The sequence below is a fragment of the Loxodonta africana genome, chromosome 24 (genome assembly GCF_030014295.1).
Source record: "Loxodonta africana isolate mLoxAfr1 chromosome 24, mLoxAfr1.hap2, whole genome shotgun sequence".
NCBI classification, from domain to species: Eukaryota; Metazoa; Chordata; class Mammalia; order Proboscidea; family Elephantidae; genus Loxodonta; species Loxodonta africana.
In genome coordinates, this window is record NC_087365.1 from 58,762,700 (window position 1) to 58,783,019 (window position 20,320).

General features: G+C 44.5%; 1 protein-coding gene across 12 annotated transcripts in view; it reads left to right on the forward strand.

Moving 5' to 3' along the window:
• ZNF831 (zinc finger protein 831) overlaps window positions 1–20,320 on the forward strand; it is a 163,102-nt gene that overhangs the window by 62,186 nt on the left and 80,596 nt on the right. The window contains exon 5 of one of the 12 annotated variants that reach the window (XM_023538786.2): window positions 1,830–16,894. The exons of 8 other annotated variants lie outside the window; for them this stretch is intronic. In XM_023538786.2, the coding sequence (XP_023394554.2) occupies window positions 1,830–1,942 (113 nt within the window). In that variant the 3' untranslated portion in view covers window positions 1,943–16,894. Of the gene's footprint in view, window positions 1–242; window positions 546–1,829; window positions 16,895–17,491; window positions 17,522–20,320 lie in introns of those variants that run through there. 3 more of the 12 variants (XM_023538785.2, XM_064276299.1, XM_064276298.1) reach the window with 3 other exon arrangements.

Here is a 20,320-nt window from a genome sequence, read left to right on the forward strand (position 1 = left end):
GTTTCTCAATTTTCCGCAATTTCCTTATTTTTTTCCCCCGGAGCTGAAGGCAGATTGAAAAATGAAGGCAGTGCGTTTGAGTCTCTGAGTCATAGTTAATGTGCGACGCCCCCTCTCTTAACTGCGATGTTTTCTTCCTGTCTCCTCTTGTCTCCTCGCTCATCAATCCGCTAGAGTTCTTTTTTCTTTTTAACCCCTACTCTCGGGTTTGAACTTTTGCTTCCTTCCCCACTGCCTGCTAGGGAAAACGAATGCAAACTCCGCAGCCAGCCCTTGCCTGGATGCCGGCCTGAGGGGCTGGAAAGATGAAGCAGCAGCTGGGCTGCCTGGGTGCGAGGAGGCTCAGAGGCAGACGGCTCGCCGGCCGCAGCGCCCCGGGTGCCCCATCGACCTCCCGCGGGGCCCCCACCGTCTGATCAGCATGAGAGGGCCTTGAGACTCGGATGTCTAGCTGGACCCCTTCTAGAACGAACACTAGTGCCCGAAGCCCCCCACGCAGTACCCTCCCCAGCTGCGTGACTCTGGGTCTTAAATGAGCAGAAAAACAAGCTCTGTTGTTTTCTTTCTTGCTTTTTTTTTTTTTTTGACAGAAACCTCATATAACCTCCAAAGTTACCCATGAATTTACCAAAACTCTTTATGAAACTATTTTAACCTCTGGTGGGGGTTAAAAAACAAGCCCTGAAAATTTATTCCCCGGAAGAGGCGAAGCACGGCTTTTTGTTGCAGGGAAATCGTCTTCCAAGCTTCAAGGGGGCCCCCTAGCGGTGGTCGGCGACAGACCTGCAGCCAGCTCCCTTCAGCCCGCGTTCCCCAGCCCGGTGCTGGTTTCCAGCTTAGGTTCTACCCCTTCTAGACTCTGACCGTGCCCAGATGTGTGTCTGGGGATGACCTCTTGCCTGGTGACCTCAGGGGGACCTGTTCTGAGTACGAGGGGACCCATGGCATGAATTTATTTTATTTTATTTTATCTGGCAGTTCAGGAGGCTGAAGGCAGGTGCAGGCTGAAGCTAAAGGGAAGGAGAAGAAGGCTTGAGACCTGGGCTCTTTCGAATAGCCTGGAGCCCCTTGGAGGAAGTGACTGTAGTCACTGTCTACCAGTCCCCAGCGACCCCCAGTTTCTCATGAGTCCACCGTTTACATTCGGCATGTGCAAGAGAAGAAGGCAGCACCCGAAGGGAGGGAGCAGGAGCCTGGCTGAGAGCAGGAGGGAAGGAAAGAGCATGAAGGAGGAGGATGAGGAGAAGGGGGTAAAAGAAAACAAGGCCCAACAGGGGGCCTGAGGAGGCTTTGAGGGGCTCAGGGACTGGAGGGACATGAAGCAGAGCCAGGATCCTGCTGCAAAAAGCCAGTCCAGCAGGTCTCCTAGCCCTTGCTGTCGGCAGTATAGGAGATGTTTTCATCTGCTCCCAGCCAGAGACACACGGGTTCTCTGGCAGAGCTGGCTGCGTTTTTACGAAGCACATATAAAAATATTAAAAAGCAAATGTTCTCAAGTAGGTATGCCTATGAGGAGGGAGCCCGTAGCAACCTGTCCAGCCGAGGCTGTGTGGTGCAATAGTTAGTGGCACCCCAAACAGAGGCTGCCCTGGTTCAAGTCTGAGTTCTACCACCTGTGGTTTTGTGGACTTCTGTGTGTGACTTAGCGCCTCTCTGCCGCGGCTTCCCCATCTGCAAAAGGGGTTGATAATAACAGTACTCAATTTGTAGAGCTGTTGAGATGTCAGTTATTTATCCATGCAGATAATTTCAGACAATGCCCTGTACCATAAACATCTTGGCTCTTGTGTGGTGAGAATGTCAGCTCGACTTGGCAAATTTATCTCTAGGGAGAAGCCAGAAACACAGGACTGCATTTAAGGTAAGACTTCCCGATTTTTGCATGATGATAATGAATTCACAGGAGCCTGGGTGGCGCAAGTGGTTTGTAATTGGCTGCTAGTTTAAAAGTTGACACATCGAGCCCACTCTGTGGCTCTGTGGAAGAAAGGCCTGGTGAACTGCTTTTGTAAAGATTACAGCCAAGAAGACTCCATGGGGCAGCTCTGTTCTGTAACACATGGGGTACCCCGAGTCAGAACCGACTTGATGGCAAGGCGTTTGGCTGTTTATTGATTTATCTAGGAATGAATTCACGTTCAAGGACATTCAGACACAGACACCACACACACATACACACACACACACGCGCACACACACACAGTCCAGGCCCAAATATAGTCAGCTAGTTTGAGCCCTTTCAGCCGCCATCTCTCCCCATCACCTACCACCCCCACACCCAGGCCACTGGACCCAAATGCAGAAATCATTGTGACCCCAGCCCTGTGGGTGGTGTTTGGGGAACAAGCCCTTCTTCTCCCTTCCCCCTGGAGAACATGGGAGGGGACCCACTCTTAGTGCAGGTGCACCAGGAAGATTTCCGGAGTGTGAAGTCGCACGGTGGCCATGGGGCGCCTCCTCTCCTCTGCCCCAGAGACTCTGCTCCTCCCTCCAGACAAGGGTATTCTCTGCTTGCCCCAGCTTTCCACCCACCCCGAGACCTAGCAGCCCTGGGGCTTCCAGGCTCCCCTGGGCTTCTCATCTGTGTTTTGGGGGCACGTCTTCCAGGCTGGCTTCTCATGTGTCCCTGGAACCCAGCATTCTACTATACCAGGAACAAGAAGAGCTGTGTGGGGTCTCCTCTCCTGCCCAGTGCCCTGCCCCTCCTGGTGACATGCCCTCTGCCACCCACCCCATGGACGTGTCTTCCCACCTACTCTTAGGACCCCATTACTTGGGTGAATTTGGTGCTCCTTATGCATTCACTCAGCCACTCGCTCACTCAGCAGCTATTTCTGAGCCGACCCCGCACAGGACAGTGTGTCTAACGGGGCAAATCAAGCACGTTTCATGGCATCTGCATTGTCTCCTAAAACCCAGCCTTTAATGCTCCTCCAAGTTTAATAGAGAAAAACAACAACAGAAATTACATGCTGCAGTGGTTCCAAAAAACTCCATGGAGGAGACGGCAGACAGCCAAAGACCGGTAGCTGTTTATCTTCATTCAAATAGATTAAGTAGAATACGGTATTGATTTTTATAATTCCACACATTAACGGTTCCAAAGAAATTGGTTTTGCGTGTTTTAATGTGAAAGCAATTATTTTCTTTTTAAAGTGCTTCCTGGGTCTGTAGATTTTCTTTTTTCCCTTTTCACTCAGTCGAGTAGAATCCTGCAAGCTGCTGGATAGAAGGGGAATGGCTTTTCACTTTTCACTTATTAATCTTCATCTGCTTTACCTTCTAAATATTGTGTTGTGCTTAATTTCAATTAATTTTGATTCATTTAAGTAACATTGTGTTACAGATTCAATGTGGGTTGAGTATATAGGGTTTCTAAAAATTAAAAGTGAGGAACCTTTTCCCATTACTGAACATTTTGATCAAAGGCTCTGTAGAAGAGTCTCGATCAAAACAGGGGAAACGCAGAACAGAATTTTGAAATCTCATGGACTCCAGACTTTCTGGAGGCATGGAGGCTGGATGAACCCCCGAAACTATTGCCTTGAGATAATCTTTAAACCTTCAACCAAAAATATCCTGTTAAAACTGAACAATAGTTTAGCTTAACTAGTAAAAAAGGTCTGCCTTGAGCATTATGCTCTTTTAAGAACTGTCTGTATGGGCTCAAACTGCAACAGCAACTTGGAAGATTAGACAGGAACCTTGAGGGCAGTGAGTTTATGTTAAGGGAGGAGGAGCAACTCAGAAGGGGAGGGTGAGAAATGGGTGCACGACTAAAAGAATATAATCAATGTCCCTGAATTGTACATGTAGAAACGGTTGAATTTGCCTATGTTTTGCTGGGTATATTCTCAACGAGAACAAAATAAATAAAACTGTACCATGGGAGTGGCGGGGTGGGGGGCTTTTGAAGTCATTATGCTTTAAAACTAAGGAAAGCCCCTTCACTGGGTTCACTCTGAAAGTCCCTGTGTGAAGGAGGAGGGTCTTCTCACTCTTGTTTGTTTTGTTTTGTTATTCTGTTCAGTCTTTTCCCATCTCGCCTTGGATATTCCACAACTGGCTTGGTAGAATTAGCTTGGGCCCCGACAGCTTGAGGCTTTCAGTACTGCTGAGGACAGAGGGTGTATTTCACTCCGTAAATTTGAGGAGTCACCAGGCAGTCATCTGGGTAGTTAGATAAGGAAGAAAATGATGATTCCCCTATTATTTTGCTTAGAAGAGTGAGAAGCCAGCTTCATCAATGTCAGTTGGAAATGCTGTTTATAGAAAAGACTGGCTTCTTTCATCAAAGTCATGATTTATGTCTCATACGCAAACACGCTAGTTTTCCAGGGACTGGAAGTAGACAAGCAAGGTTTGGATTTTAAGCCCGTCATTACATGACATTAAAACCAAAAAAAAAAAACCTGTTGCCGTCAAGTTGATTCTGACTCATGCCTAACCCTATAACTAAAAAAAAACCCAAACCCTATGGCATTAGGTAAATTTTAAATCCCACCTTTAATCTGGGTAGAGGGTGATGGGGTCAGCAGGTATATCCTCTGGGGCATATAATCTCTATAAGAGCCAGGCAGACCCTTTGGTATGGACCACAGTTCTTGGCTGCGTGGAACTAAAACCAATTCAAGAAGGCACAACCCAGCATGTGTTTCTCACGCAATGAAAAGCCCAGAGCCGGGCCAGGCTGAGCATGGGGACCCAAGCAATATCACCAGGGCCTTGCTTGTCCCTCCTCACATGTGAGTCTGCTTTCCTCTGTGTTGCCTTCGTCCCTGGGCATGGGGTGGTCCTTAGTGGCCCCTGGCTTACACTCTACCCACTTGACAATTGGTAGAAAGAGAGTTTCCTTTTCTTTTTTATTTGGTGAAAGTATACATAGCCAAAGATAGACCAGTTCATCAATTTCTACATATATTATTCAGTGACATTGATTGCCTTCTTCAAGTTGTACTACCATTCTTGCTATGCTTTTCCAAATTGTTCCACCACCATTTTCTTAAACTCACTGCCCCCCTCAGCTTTCTATCCAGCCTTACCAGTTGCCATTGTCAATCTGACCTCATAGAGATAAAGAGCTTCCTTTTCTTAACATTTCTAATAAAAGCCTCAGGATCGACTCTTATTTAGTGAGGTTTGGGTCATATCCCTAACCATGAACCTCTGCTTGGCCAGGCGGGTAGAACGTGCCCACTTCTGAGGATGGAAGGCGATGGTTACAAGTCAGCCAGCCCCAGCCTCTATTCCAAAGGGATGTTCCCTGAAGGAGAATTGAGGTAGGGGGTGGCTGCTGAACATATAAAACAAGAGATGTGTCTAGCCACTAACCCTTGATTACTAAGTAGGTAAGACCAAAGACTAGCTGAGGGTCAGTAACTTACATTCTATATGTTATGTGCTACAAGATAACAGTTGTAGCAGCATTGTTGGTGCCCCACCCAGATCTTCTTCACCAGGTTAGGACACCCATCCCATCTCCTAGCTGTTAAAGGTGTTGGCTGCTCACAACTCTTACCTATTCTTTCTCCAAAAGATTGCCCTTGGCTGATTGGCACCACCTTGTCCTCTACCCGCCCCCCCCACACATGCATACGCATACATACACACACATACACACACACAGTCTGACTGGTTGATGTGGGGATGTAATAGCCCAGCCCATTTGCCTCTGGGCGGGGAGAGATTGTGTGCTGTAATTCTCACTTCTGAGTTCTCTGTGGGCTAAGGCTAAGGCTAGATTTCTCCAGAAACTGCATCTTTATCTAACTTTTTCCTGCTTCTGCCACTCCTGTTTCTCCCTGGAGCACTCCCCCAATAAATCACTTACACAGGAGCCCAAGACAGCATATATCTATACATCATGACGGGGTGGTACAAGTTAGCAGTCAGCTGCTAACCTTAAAGGTTGGCGGTTCAAACCTACCCAGTGAGAACTCTGCAGGAGAAAGGCCTGGCAAACTGCTGTATAAATATTGTTGTTAGGTGCCATCAAGTCAATTTCGATTCATAGTGACTCCATATGACAGAGTAGAGCTGTTCCACTGGGTTTTCTAGGTCAGTGGTTCGAACCCACCAGCCGCTCCACAGGAGAAGGATGTGGCAGTCTGCCTGCATAGGGCACTATGACTTGGAATTGACTCAATGGCAATGGGTTTTATAATCATTACTGGAGCAGATCACCAGGCCTTTCTCCTGCAGAACCATTTGAACCACCAGCCTTTAAGTTAGCAATTGAGCTCTTAACTGTTGCATTACCAGGGCTCCTTTCTGTAAAGGTTACAGCCAAGAAAACCCTATGAAGCAGTTACACTATGTAACACATGGGGCTGCCATGAGTTAGAATCGACTCAATGGCAATGAGTTTGTTTGTTTGTTTTTTAATCATGTATGACTCAATCTAAAGCTGTTCCTTACTTTCTCAATGTGAAGATCAAAAAGGATTGCGGGAATATAGATGCAAAAATTCTTAACAAAATTCTAGCCAATAGAATTCAGCATCATATAAAAAAACAAACAAACACCACAACCAAGGGGGATTCATACCAGGTATGCAAGGATGATTCAACATTAGAAAACCAGTCAATGTAATCCACCACATGAATAAAAGAAAAGAATCACACGATCATCTCAATTGATGCAGAAGAGGCATTTGATAAAGTTCAACACCCATTCCTAATACAAGCTCTTAATAAAATAGGAATAGAAGGGAAATTCCTCAACATAATAAAGGGCATCTATACAAAAACCAACAGCCAACATCATTCTCAATAGAGAGAGGCTGAAAACATTTCCCCTGAGAAGAGGAACAAGACAAGGATGCCCTTTATCACCACTCCTATTTAACATTGTGCTGGAAGTCCTATCTAGAGCAATAAGGCAAGAAAAAGAAATAAAGGGCATCCTAAGTGGCAAAGAAGAAGTAAAACTATCCCTATTTGTGAATGATATGATACTAAACATACAAACCCAAAAGACTCCACAGGAAAACTCCTGGAACAATAGAAAGATTCAGCAGAGTAGCAAGATACAAGATAAACATATAAAAGTCAGTTGGATTCCTATACACCAAAAAAGAGAACTATGAAAAGGAAATCAGGAAAGCAATACCACTTATAATAGCCCATTAAAAAAAAATACATTTAGGAATAAATTTAAACAGGGATGTAAACACCTATACAAAGAAAACTATGAAACACTGCTGCAAGAAACCAAAAAAGAACTGCATAAATGGAAAACCATACCATGCTCATGGATAGGTAGAGTCAACATCGTGAAAATGTCAATTCTACTCAAAGCTATCTATGAATACAATGCGATTCTGATCTAAATACCAACAGCATTATTTAACAAGATGGAAAAACATTAACTTTATATATAACTTAGTTATGGTTTGTATCCTATTTATGCCATGTATTAGGGCTTCTAGCATTGACCCCATTTTTTCCTTCCATGACCTTTAGTTTTTGGTTTTATATTTAGAATTAGTTTGTGTATGATGTGAGGCGGAAACCGCGGTGGCGTAGTGGTTAAGTGCTAGGGCTGTTAACCAAAAGGTCAGCAGTTCAAATCCGCCAGGCACTCCTTGGAAACTCTATGGGGCAGTTCTACTCTGTTCTATAGGGTCGCTATGAGTCAGAATCGACTTGACGGCACTGGGTTTGGTATTTTTTTTTTTTTTTTTGGAAAGGAAAGAGGTCCTAGATAAGTAAAGCGTTATTGAAGAAGAAGAACAAAGTAGGAGGCCTCACACTATCTGGCCTCAGAACCTACTATACAGCTACAGGAGTCAAAACAGCATGGTACCGATACAATGACAGACATATTGACCAATGGAACAGAATTAAAAGCCAGACGTAAATCCATCCACCTACATTTCACCTGATCTTCGACAAAGGCTCAAAGTCCATTAAATGGGGAAAAGACTGTCTTTTTGACAAATGTTGCTGGCAAAACTGGATGTCCCTCTGTAAAAAAATAAGACAGGATCCATGCCTCACATCATCCCAGTGCCATCGAGTCGATTCAGACTCAGAGTGACCCTATAGGACAGAGTAGAACTGCCCCATAGAGTTTCCAAGGAATACCTGGTGGATTTAAACTGCCGAATCTTTGGTTAGCAGCTGTAGAACTTAACCACTACGCCACCAGGATTTCCGCCTCACATCATACGCAACTAATTCTAAATATAAAACCAAAAACTAAAGGTCATGGAAGGAAAAAGTGGGTCAACGCTAGAAGCCCTAATACATGGCATAAATAGGATACAAACCATAACTAAGAAACACCAGAAGGTAAGCTAGATAACTCGGATCTTCTGAAAATTAAACACTTATGCTCATCAAAAGACTTCACCAAAAGAGTGAAAAGAGAACCTACAAACTGGAAAAAAAAAAAAAATTGTCTCTGACATATCTGACAAAAGTCTGATCTCTAAAATCTATAGGAAAATCTAACGCCTCTACAACAAAAAGACAAGTAATCCTATTAAAAAATTGGCAAAGGATATGGACAGACACTTCACCAAAGAAGATATTCAGGCATCTAACCGACACAGGAGGAAATGTTCAAGATCACTAGCCGTTAGAGAAATGAAAATGAAAACTGCCATGAGATACCATCTCATCCCGACATTATTGGCACAATAAAAAAAATAGAAAATAACAAATGTTGGAGAGGCTGTGGGGAGATTGGAACTCTTCTGCACTGCTGGTGGGAATGCAAAATAGTACAACTGTTTTGGAAAATGATATGGTCCTTCCTTAAAAAGCTAGAAATAGAAATACCATACGATTCAGAAATCCCACTCCTAGGACTATATCCTAGAGAAATAAGAGCTGTAACACAAATGTCACACCCATGTTCATTGTAGCATTATTCACAATAGCAAAAAGATGGAAATGACTACGTGTCCATCAACAGATGAATGGATAAATTATGTTACATACACATAGTGGAATACTATGCAACAATAAACATCTCACAACATGAATGAATCTGGAGGGCATGATGCGGAGTGAAATAAGTCAGTCACGAAAGGACAAATACTGTATGAGACCACTATTATAAAAACTCACAAAAAAGTTTACACTTGGAAAGAAACAATATTTGATGGTTACGAGGGAAGAGAGGGATGGGGAGGGAAAAACACTAACTAGACAATAGATGAGCGGTAACTTTGGTTAAGGGTAAGATAGTACACCATACTGGGGAAGGCAGCGCAACTTGACCAAAGTAAAGTCATAGAAGCTTCATAGACACACCCAAACTCCCTGAGGGCTAGGGACCATAGTCTCAGGGGACTTCTAGCTCAATTGGCATAACCTAGTTTTTAAAGAAAGTGTTCTACATCCTACTTTGGTGAGTAGCATCTGGGGTCTGAAAAGCTTGTGAGTGGCCATCTAAGATACATCTACTGGTCCCACCCAGTCTGGAGCAAGGCAGAATGAAGAAAACCAAAGACACGAGGGGAAGATTAGTCTAGAGGACTACTAGACCACAAGTACGACAGCCTCGACAAGTACCACTGAGTCCAGCACAACTAGATGGTGCCCAGCCACCACCGACTACTTTGCCAGGGATCACAATAGAGGGTCCAGGACAGAACTGGAAAAAAATGTAGAACAAAATTCAAACTCACAGAAAAAGACCAGACTTACTGGTCTGACAGAAGCTGGAGAAACCCTGAGAGTATGGCCCCCGGAAATCCTTTTAACTCACTCCTGAGGTTCACCCTTCAGCCAAAGATTAGGCAGACCTATGTAACAAACAATAACACATGTAGTTCAACCATGTGTATGAGACTAAATGGCCACACCAGCCCAGGGGCAAGGACAAGAAGGCTGGAGGGGGACAGGGAAGCTGTACAAATGGAAATGGGGAACCCAAGTTTGAGAAGGGGAGAGTGTTGACATGTCACAGGGTTGGCAACCAATGTCACAAAACAATATGTGTATTAATTGTTTAATGAGACACTAATTTGCACTGTCAACCTTCACCTAAAGCACAATTAAAAAAAAAAAATGTTTTGGGACCCACCTGAAAGATAATGTATAAAGATATAGGTGAGGTAGGCACATTTGTACCTCCAATATTTAATTTATGAATCTAGTTGCATACATGTATTTAAATCACATATGATATGAAATATTAGTCTCGTGACATTTTGTTTTCCGCTCACATTTCATGAAGCAGTGCTATCTGAACTTGGAGTGTGCGCCTCAGATATCCGTGTCCTGGTCATCTCTAGAAGTGATCCATTAAGTCTTAGAGGTATTTGATGGAGTTTTCTAGAGCAGAGGATCTTCATTTTCACCCCAGCTCTTTGAAGATTAGTACTTTCAGACTCTGAGCATAATACCATCATGGCCGTTTATCCATGGCCATGAACACACAGTCACACAACATTAGGGCAACTGCTTTCATTTCTCCTTTAGGTGCTTATTTGTAGTTCCCACAAAATAAGCATGTTTTACTGCTTTTTAAGGCAATCTTTAGGAGATTTGTTTGCAACGACATTCAGTAAAAAAAAAATAAGTCCAGGGATAATGACTAAATTTGTGTTAACCACCCATAACCTTTTGAAAGAAACCTGGTGGTGCAACCGTTAAGCATGGAGCTGCTAAACGAAATGTTGGTGGTTCAAACCTACCCAGCAGCTCTTCGGGAGAAAGAACTGACGATCTGCTTCTGTAAAGATTACAGCCCAGGAAACTTCATGGAGCAGTTCCATTTTGTCCTACAGGGTTACTATGAGTTGAAATCGACTTGATGGCAACGGGCTTATTTTTTTTGGTTTTGGTCCTGCTTGACTTGAACCTGACACCCTGAATGTAATATGACATTTGGCTGGACCTGGAGAAGGAATGCTTTCCTTATTTTCATGGGAGCGAAGGTAGAAAACGGCCCAACATCTAAATGATGAACCAATCATATGAGGGTCTTTAGGGGCAAATGTATTTTCCCACGCATTACTTAAAATAGACGTTCCTTCTAACCTTATTATAGATACCTTTATTCTCAAACTTCATTACATTAATCATTCTATCACATTATAATTTGCTTATAATGTCTTGTATTATTGAATGAGGATTGTAGTAGGAATAATCTTAAAAAAAAAAAAAAATTTTTTTAACATCAATGGGGTGTCACTATCCTGAGCCTTTTGCTATGTCTTTGAACTTTCTAACAGAGACAAGTGCTATTTGGACACCCACATTGAAGGTGAGAAAGTAGGCATAGAAAGGTGAAGTGATTGACTGGGATTACACAACAATCAAGGACTATATACCTGGGCAGTCTGGCTCCAGAGCCCAGGTTATTCAGTGCTGTGCTTCCCAAAGTATAGGGTACTCACTACTGTGGTTTGTAAACAAATACTTTGAAAGGAGTTTCATCATAAAAAAAATATGTACATGTGAATCATCATAAATATATGTTGTTGTTTTTTGCCGTCGAGTTGATTCCGACTCATACCGACCCCAGGTGTGATGGTTATGATTGTATGTCAACTTGGCTGGCCCATGATTCTCAGTGTATTGGCAGTCATATAATGTCATGATCACATTCCTCTTGAGATTTGATATGTGATCACACTCATGACGGAATCTGCTGTGTGTAGCCAATCAGTTGAAAGGGAGTTTCCTTGGGTCTGTGGCCTGCACCCAAATATAAGTGGACGTTCTGGCAAGATTCGAGGGGGCTTTTGCTTCTTCTGAATCTTGCAGCTGGCTCCTGTTTGTCTGACCTCCGATTCTTGGGACTTGAGCTAGAAGCTTGCTTGCAGGCTTGCCTGCTGATCTTGGGATTTGTTGATCTTCACAGCCTGTGAGCAAGAGCTCTGCTCTCTGACCTGCTGATCTTGGATTCAACAGCCCCTGCAGCTAGGTGAATCAGGAGAAGCCTCTATCCTGATCCACAGACTTGGAACGTTCCAGCCTCTACAACCTCCATGAGCCAATTCCTTGATATAAATCTATATATATATTTATACTCTTTACTGGTTTCTCTTCTCTAGAGAACCCAGCCTAAGACACCATGTGACAGAGTAGAACTCCATAGCGTTTTCAAGGTGGTAATCTTTATGGGAGCAGATTGCCAAGTCTTTCTCCCATGGAGTCGCTGGGTAGATTTGAACTGCCAACATTTTATTAGCAGCTGAACACTTAACCCTTTGTGCCACCAGGGCTCCTTGTATACATGCATAGGGATATATACACATATATTCTTTACAAACCAAACCAGAAACCAAATCCACTGCTGTGGAGTCGATTCTGACTCATAGCAACCCTATAGGACAGAATAGAATTGCTGTATAGGGTTTCTGAGGCTGTAAATCTTTATGGAAGCTGACTATCACATCTTTCTCCTACAGAGTGGCTGATGGGTTCCAGTCACCGACCTTCTGGTGTGCAGCTGAGTGCTTCAACCATTGCACCACCAGAGTGTGTGTGTATATATACACACACACATATATATATTTATTACAGAGAAGTAGCCAACTTCTGTCAAACATGTTTGTTGTAGTTGTTACTTACTGTTGAGTCAGCCCCAGATCCACAGTCACCCCATGCACAATGGGATCAGACTGTTGTGATCCATAGGGTTTTCATTGATTGATTTTTTTGGAAGTAGATCACCAAGCCTTTCTTCCTAGTCCCTCAGTCTGTTCAGCATGATAGCAACACACAAGCCTCCACTGACAGACAGGTGATGGGAGCCCATGAGGTGATTGGCTGGGAACAGAACCCAGGCCTCCTGCCTGGAAGTCCAGAGTTCTACCACGAAACCCCTCCTGCCCCTAAACCTGTGCTTACCTGTGATGTGAGTTAGCCCCCGCTGTGTAACAGAAGACCCCGAAACTCGCTGGCTCAAAACGATAAGTATTTCTTTTTGCTTGTGAGTCTTTAGGTCAGTAGGGTGGCTGATCTCCCTGGGCTTGCTCCTGGTCCCTGGGTCCGTGGGGGGCAGTGCTGTCAGGGTGGCTGGGAACTGGCTGGTTTGAGATGGCCTCACTCACATGATGGAAGTTGGTTGGCTGCCAGGAAGGCTGTTGTTGCTGTTGGGTGCCGTCCAGTCGATTCCAACTCCCAGCTACCCCATGTGACAGAGTAGAACTGCCCCATCGACTTTCCAAGGCTGTAGTCTTTATGGGATCTAATGACCAGGTCTTCTTCCCGTGGAGCCACTGGGTAAGTTTGAACTGCCAACCTTTCTGTTAGCAGCTGAGCACTTAATTGTTGTGCCACCAGGGCTCCCGATAGGGTTTTCTAGTCTGTAATCATTATGGGAGCAGATTGCCAGGTCTTTCTCCCACAGAGCCACTGGGTGGGTTCAAACTATCAACCTTTAAGTTAGCAGCCAAGCGCTTAACCTTTGCACCTCCAGGACTCTTGTCAGGAGTAACGCGGGTGAATAAAGGGTGCCTCCCAAACTTCCATGAAGACTGGGCATATTTCCAAGAGAGGGAGCAAGCCTTCCGGAGACCTGAGCTTGGAACTGGCATAGCATCACTTCTGATGTGTCCTATTGGTCAAAGTGAGCTACAGGACCAGCCCAGACTCAAGGGATGAGGACAGAGACCCCACCTCCTGATGGGGGACCCTGCAAAGTTGCATTGTAGAGGTTGTGGAATCGATTGACCACACCTTCTACTTAGGGCACATGGGGCAATATGGGACCCATTCACCAGGAATTTTTATTATTATTATTATGTTTTAGGTGAATATTTACAGTGAAAATTAGTTTCTCTTTCAAAAATTTATTCCTGAGTTGTTTTGTGACATTGGTTGTAATCTCCACGGTGTGTCAACACTCCCCCCCTTTCCCTTTCCACCCCGGATTCCCTGCATCCATTCATCCAGGTTTCCTGTCCCTTTCTGCCTTCTCATCTTTGCTTTTGGGCAGGTGTTGCCCATTTGGTCTTCTATACTTGATTGAACAAAGAAGCACGTTCCTCAGATGTGTTATTGTTTGTTCTATTGGCCCGTCTAATCTTTTGATGAAAGGTGGACTTAAGAAGTGGCTTCAGTTCTGAGTTAGCAGGGTGGCTGGGGACCATAGTCTCGGGGGGGGTCCCTCCCCCTGTCAGACCAGTAAGTCTCACCAGGAACGTTTTTTTTTTTTTTTTGAAGTAGTAAACACAAAGTTTATTACAATTTAGGGACATCTGTCAATAGAACCATCATACTTAGATTATATCAGATATTTGAGTTGGTTTAAAAATATCTTTTTTACCAATTGAGGTTGACGACATGAGCTTTGAAACCTTTTGTTTGAGATGAAAATGAGCTCAGTTACTGATTTGAAGTTGAATTAGGGCATATTTACTTTCCATTTCTTTTTACTCTGCCTGCCTCAGTGGACTCCTGTTCTATGAGTTTGAAAATCACCACAAAACCAATATTCATTCAGTATTCTCATTAGAGCAAGAATGAGTTTAGAATAGTGTTCTCTCATAGGATGAATGGAATCCAGATGGCATAATGGTTAGGAGCTCAGCTGCTAACCAAAAGATTAGCGATTCAAATCCACCGGCCACTCTTTGAAAACTCTATGGGGCAGTTCTACTCTGTCCTATAGGGTCGCTATGAGTCGGAACCAACTCAATGGTATCTTAACAACAACAACAACATAGAAGGAATAGAAGGATTGTTAAGATACTTGAATTCATCATTAGCCTGGTACAGACATGTGAAATCGGCATAGTACTGGAATATACTAGTATAGAATCTCTTGGTTAAAAAGTTGTCATTGGCATACCATATATCGGGATGCTACTCATTCATCTTTATACATCTACCTTTATTCACCAATAGAACACACAGCTATTAGTTAAATATGATTTATTAATAGATGGGTAGGATGTTGAAAAATTAAATAGGCTCACCAGGAACTTTTAATAAACAAGTGCTTCATTTTTCATACAACAAAAGGTCGGAGGTGGAAGGCCTGGACTTGTGCAGCTGTTCACAGACCTCCCCAGAGGCCTCGGGCCCTTCGTGCCCTGCTGTCCCTGTGTCTCCAGCCCTGTGGGTAGAGCACTGCATGCAGTGCCTCTTGACTTTGGGTTCATGTTTCAGGCAGGAAAAATGAGAAGGGCCCAAGGTTCTGAGGGTCTAGCAGCCCCTGCTTACATCTCATTGTCTAGAACTGGGTCATAGGCCACCCCTGTCTGCAGGGAGCCTGGAAGAAGAGTATTTTAGAGGTGCAATAAACATCACTGGGCTATTGGTGGTTCAAAATTCTCACCTTCCATGCAGGAGTTACGGGTTTGACTCCCAGCCAGTGCGCCTATCTGTCAGTGGTGGTTTGTATGTTTGTATGTTGCTGTGATGCTGAGCAGGTTTCAGTGAAGCTTTCAGACTAAGAAGGACTAGGAAGAAAGGCCTGGCAATCTAATTCTGAAAAAATCAGCCAACAAAACCCCACGAATCACAATGGCTCCATCTGCAACTGATCATGGGGATGGCGCACGCCTGGGCAGCGTTTCGTTCTGTTGTGTGTGAGGTCACCATGAGTTGGGACTGACTGGGGGCAGCTGGAAACCCTGGTGGCATAGTGGTTAAGAGCTATGGCTGCTAACCAAAAGATCGGCAGCTGGAATTCACCAGGTGCACCTTAGAAACTCTATGGGGCAGTTCTACTCTGTCCTATAGGGTAGCTCTGAGTTGGAATCGACTCAACGGCAACAGGTTTGGATGGCAGATAACAGGAACAAACACCAATGGGGAGACATTGATAAGAAAGTAAGGGAGAGTGATAGCAGATAGAACCCTCCACAGTGTCTGCTCAGTGAGTGATACCAGCTTCCCCCTTCACCCCTTTCTGTTGTGAAAATAACCTTATTTAAGTAAAAAAGACAGTTAATTAAAAATTTTTGTGTAATTAATAGTCCAGATCAGAGGTTAGCAAGCTTCTGTAAAGGGCCAGATAATAAATGTTTTCAGCTTGGTGGCCATACAGTCTCTGTTACAATTACTCAGCTCTGCCACTGTAGCTCAAGAACAGCCTCGAACAATCTGTAAACAAATGGGTGTGGCTCTGCTCCAATAATACTTTTTTTAGAAAAATAGGCAGAGGGCCAAATTTGGTCTGCAAGCTTATAATTTGCCAACCCCTGGTCCAGATAATTTGCAGATATCACAAAATCATGAAGGCTTAATACTTGGCCATTGGCAGACATGGAAAATCCATGAAAGTTTTGTGGGAATGATGACCAAAATTTAGGAAATAGGCTAAAAGTTTAGATGCTTACACTCTAATATTTCTCATCACCCTGGATTTTTTTTTTTTTTTTTTTTGGTATTACCTGTGATAAAGTCGTGCCTCTCTCCTGAAGACTGAAAGTAGCAGTGAATTTAAAAAGATAAACAAAGTTTCTTTCTCTCACATTTAATCAATGGGCCTAGGATGGCAGGTTCATGGTGTGATGGGGACCCAGGTTCCTTTATCTTGTTGCTCTGTGGTCCAGGATGGCTGCTGCAGCTCCTGCCATTAGGTTTGCATTCCAGCCAATAAAAAACAGAGAAGAGGAAGGAGCAGCTACCCACTTTCCCTTTAAAGTCATGCCCTACAATTTGTATATATCACATCTCCTCATGTCTCTTTCACCAGAACTTAGTTATTTGGTTATACTTGGCTGCAAGGGAAACCGGGAAACATTTATTTTTAGCAGAGTGGCAATGTGCCTCAGCTATAAAAAAACCAAACCAAACCCACTGTAGATGAGTCGATTCTGGCTCATAGCAACACTATAGGACAGGGTAGAACTGCCCATAGGGTATCCAAGAAGCACCTGGTGGATTCGAACTGATGACCATTTGATTAGCAGCCATAGCTCTTAACCACTATGCCACCAGGGTTTCCTTAAAAAAAAAAAAAAAAAAAAAAAGAACAGTTCTTGTTAAAAGAAAAAAAGGATCAAAAAATAGGGAGGCAACTCATATATTCTGCCACAGCAGTCTACAAATATAGGCAGGATGAAGGCAGTCCAACATTTTTCCCTAAAAAGACAAGCTGTAGTTAACATTCTTTGCCAGTAATGCTATTTTTCAGGTACGACTTACATGCCAAGGGTTCCCTGGCATGTGTCTCTCTAGGCAGTGATAAAATCCTATTCATTATAAAAAAAAATATAGTACTCCCCAAAAGTCAAGTTAAAAAAAAAAAAACTCGAACAGAACTTTGAAATTCTAGCTGAAGAAAAAAAAATGTATTTTCTTTTGTTCATCTGAAAGAAAGCAAGTGATACCCCTTCAAGAGTCTTGTTACTGAACACCCATGTCAGTGTTTGCGAATGTGGAGCTGTTAATTCTCTCCCCAGTTCTTCCCCTTTCAGATGCTTTTGTTTCAATCCCCCTCCCTAGCCAACCCCCTTCCCAGAACTATTGCAAAACAAGGTCCCTCATTTGTCCAAACAATTCCAGGTACTGTGACTGGAGGCAGTTTTCATCACTGATGCTTCCTTTCTGTCTTTGTTTGTTCTCTACAGTCGCCCACTGAAGAAACCTCAGATTATATGGTGAGCATTAGTAATGACAGTAGCGACAACAACACCTTGCTATTATTTACACAGAATGAGGCATGCGCCTCCGTCCTGACTCTGTGAGAGCTTCCCGTTATTCGTATATATTTTGCTCTCTCAGTACATCCCTCTGCTCACCCAGGGAGAGCACAAGGGTATAGATAGCTATACACTCTTAGAGAAAATTAATCCTCTGCATAGCAGAAAAAAAAAAAAAAAAATAGCAGAGAGAAGACAAAACCCTGACATCAGAAACACATGAGCCTATACTGACTTGTAACCCACGATGGGCTTGTATTCTGTCAAGGCCAGGCGCCCTGCTAAAGCAGGACTAAAAATTATGGCCACTTTCAACTTTTCCTCTTGCAAATTACCATCAGACACTGGGCATGCTGCCGTGCACATTCATGTTTAGCCTTTCAGGAGAACTACCCCTTTAAAGAAAAAAAAAAAAATCCTTGATGAATGCAAATTAACCTTAAATGGCATTTAAAAAAAATGATCAGAGTTTTTAAATATGATTATAATCAGTGAGAATAGTGTGGCAAGTCAATTATTGATCTCCTTCTGGGGGCGGCAGGGCAGAGCTGCTGAGAATTAATCAGAAAAGGAGATTTTCTGTAAAGCTTGTCCAACTGTGAATTCTCCCTGGAGGGCTCCAAGCTCTGGGACTCCTGAGATGCCGGCACCAAGTTAACCCTTTCACAGCCCTCCACAGGACCTACAATCACATTAAAGGGGGAGAAAAAATCTCTCTGCAGGGATTATATCTGAGATGCTGAGGAATGAGGTGGAAAACAGCATGAAGTTTCAGAATCAGACAGACTAGATTTCATTAAGTCATTCATGATGTGGAGCACCCAGAAGATGGACTGGCACAGTGGCTGCGAACAACACAGCAATGACTGTGGGGATGGTGCAGGACCGGGCAGTGTTTCCTTCTGTTGTACCCAGGGTCACTATGAGTCAGAACCGAATCAAGGGCACCTAATGACGACAAGAAGCCATTCAACAGGTGTTTACTGAGAACCTATTATGTGACATGATGGCAGTGGTGATTCAGTAGTAGAATTCTTGCCTTCCATGCAGGAGTCCTGGGTTCGATTCCTGGCCAAGGCACCTCATGCCCAGCCACCACCCATCTGTCATTGGAGGTTTGTGTGTCGCTATGAGGCTGAACAAGTTTCAGCAGCTTTTTCAGACTGAGATGGGCTAGGAAGAAAGGCTTGGTGATCAACTTATGAAAATCAGCCAGTGAAAACCCTATGGATCATAGTGATCTGATCCACAATGGGTCATGGGGTGGTGCAGGGCCGGGCAGTGTTTCCTTCCACTGTGCACTGGGTTGCCATGAGTTGGGGCCTGCTTGATGGCAGCTAACAGCAACAATATTATGTACCACACCCAGTATTTCCGGTGCTGGAAAAAAAGCTGCGGTGAACAAGACAGACCAGGTTCCTGCCCTCAAGGAGCCAATGCTTTAGCTGAGAGGAGATGGACCCCAAACACAAACAAGTAAACGAATGAGATGACAACTTACAGTGATGATGATGAAGGTGGTGCTGAAAGGAACAATTGCCCACACTCTGGAGCACTATGCCCCAGCTCCTGTGCTTGGGGCTTGTAGAGTCAACTCAGTTAATACCCCCAGCCACGCCTGGAGGAAGTGTGAGGACTCTTCACATTTTAGGGATGAGGAAGCTGAGGCACAGAGAAAGGTGCACTGCCCCAGTTTCATGGCCAGTGGGTGGCAGGTGCAGGATTTAGACCCGGCAGCCTGGCCTCAGAGTGCCATCTGTTGTACCAGGCCACCTGTTTGGAGGTGAGGTCTGGCACTTTTCCTCACAATCCTGAGAAAAAGGGTCACAGGATGGGGTGGTTGGGGTGGTCCTCTCTGAGAAGGTGGAATTTGAACCTGACTGATGAGAGAGAGCTGGTGATCAATGCTGGGTTCCAGGAGTAGATAAAGCAGTGATGCAAAGGCCCTGGGGCAGAAGGTGGTATGTCTGGGCAAAGGCGAGGTCCCAGTGGTGAGAGCCGGTGAGTGAAGGTGGTAGGGCCAGGTTTATGCCGGGAAGGAAGGGTTTATGCAGGGAAGGAAGGCAGATGGCAGCAGGGGCAGGAGGAAGCCCGTTGGGAGACACTGCAGTTGTTGCTGTAGAACCCTGGTGAGAGGTGGCAGACACCCTAGCCACTCTCGTGTTTATGCCACGCTGTACTGCCTTATTGTATTGTTCACAGCTCTACTGTTAGCTCAGGAGCCCTGGAGGCTCAGTGGTGAGGTGCTTGGCTGCCAAGTGAATAGTTGGCAGTTGGAACCCACCAACTGGTCCTCGGGAGAAAGATGTGGCTGGCGATCTGCTTCGGTAAAGATTACAGCCTTGGAAACCCTGTGGGGCAGTACTTGTCTGTCACATGGAGTTGCTAGGAGTTGGATGGCCCCATTGGCACCCAACAGTGACATCATTAGCTCCAGGCCTTACTCCTATGCTGGTTTTCTCCTATGTTCTGTCTTCTCCTTTGGGGTGTCCCATCCACGTCCAACTCGCGTGTGCCCAGTGCCTGAGCAGCAAGCACCAGGCAGGGTAGATGCTCAACAAACGTCTGGTCACTTGGGTTGTGCCTCACTTCTTCCCGTTCCAGATGTGGACAATGGCTGCCAGATGAATTAGATTCACGCCTCCCAGAGCCGCCATTTTTACCCAGGGCCTCCTCCCCACATTTGCCTTGGTCCTCTCCAGGGGTGAGGGGGAGGGGAAACCACAAGGACACAGGTGAGCTCCTCAGAACTAAGGG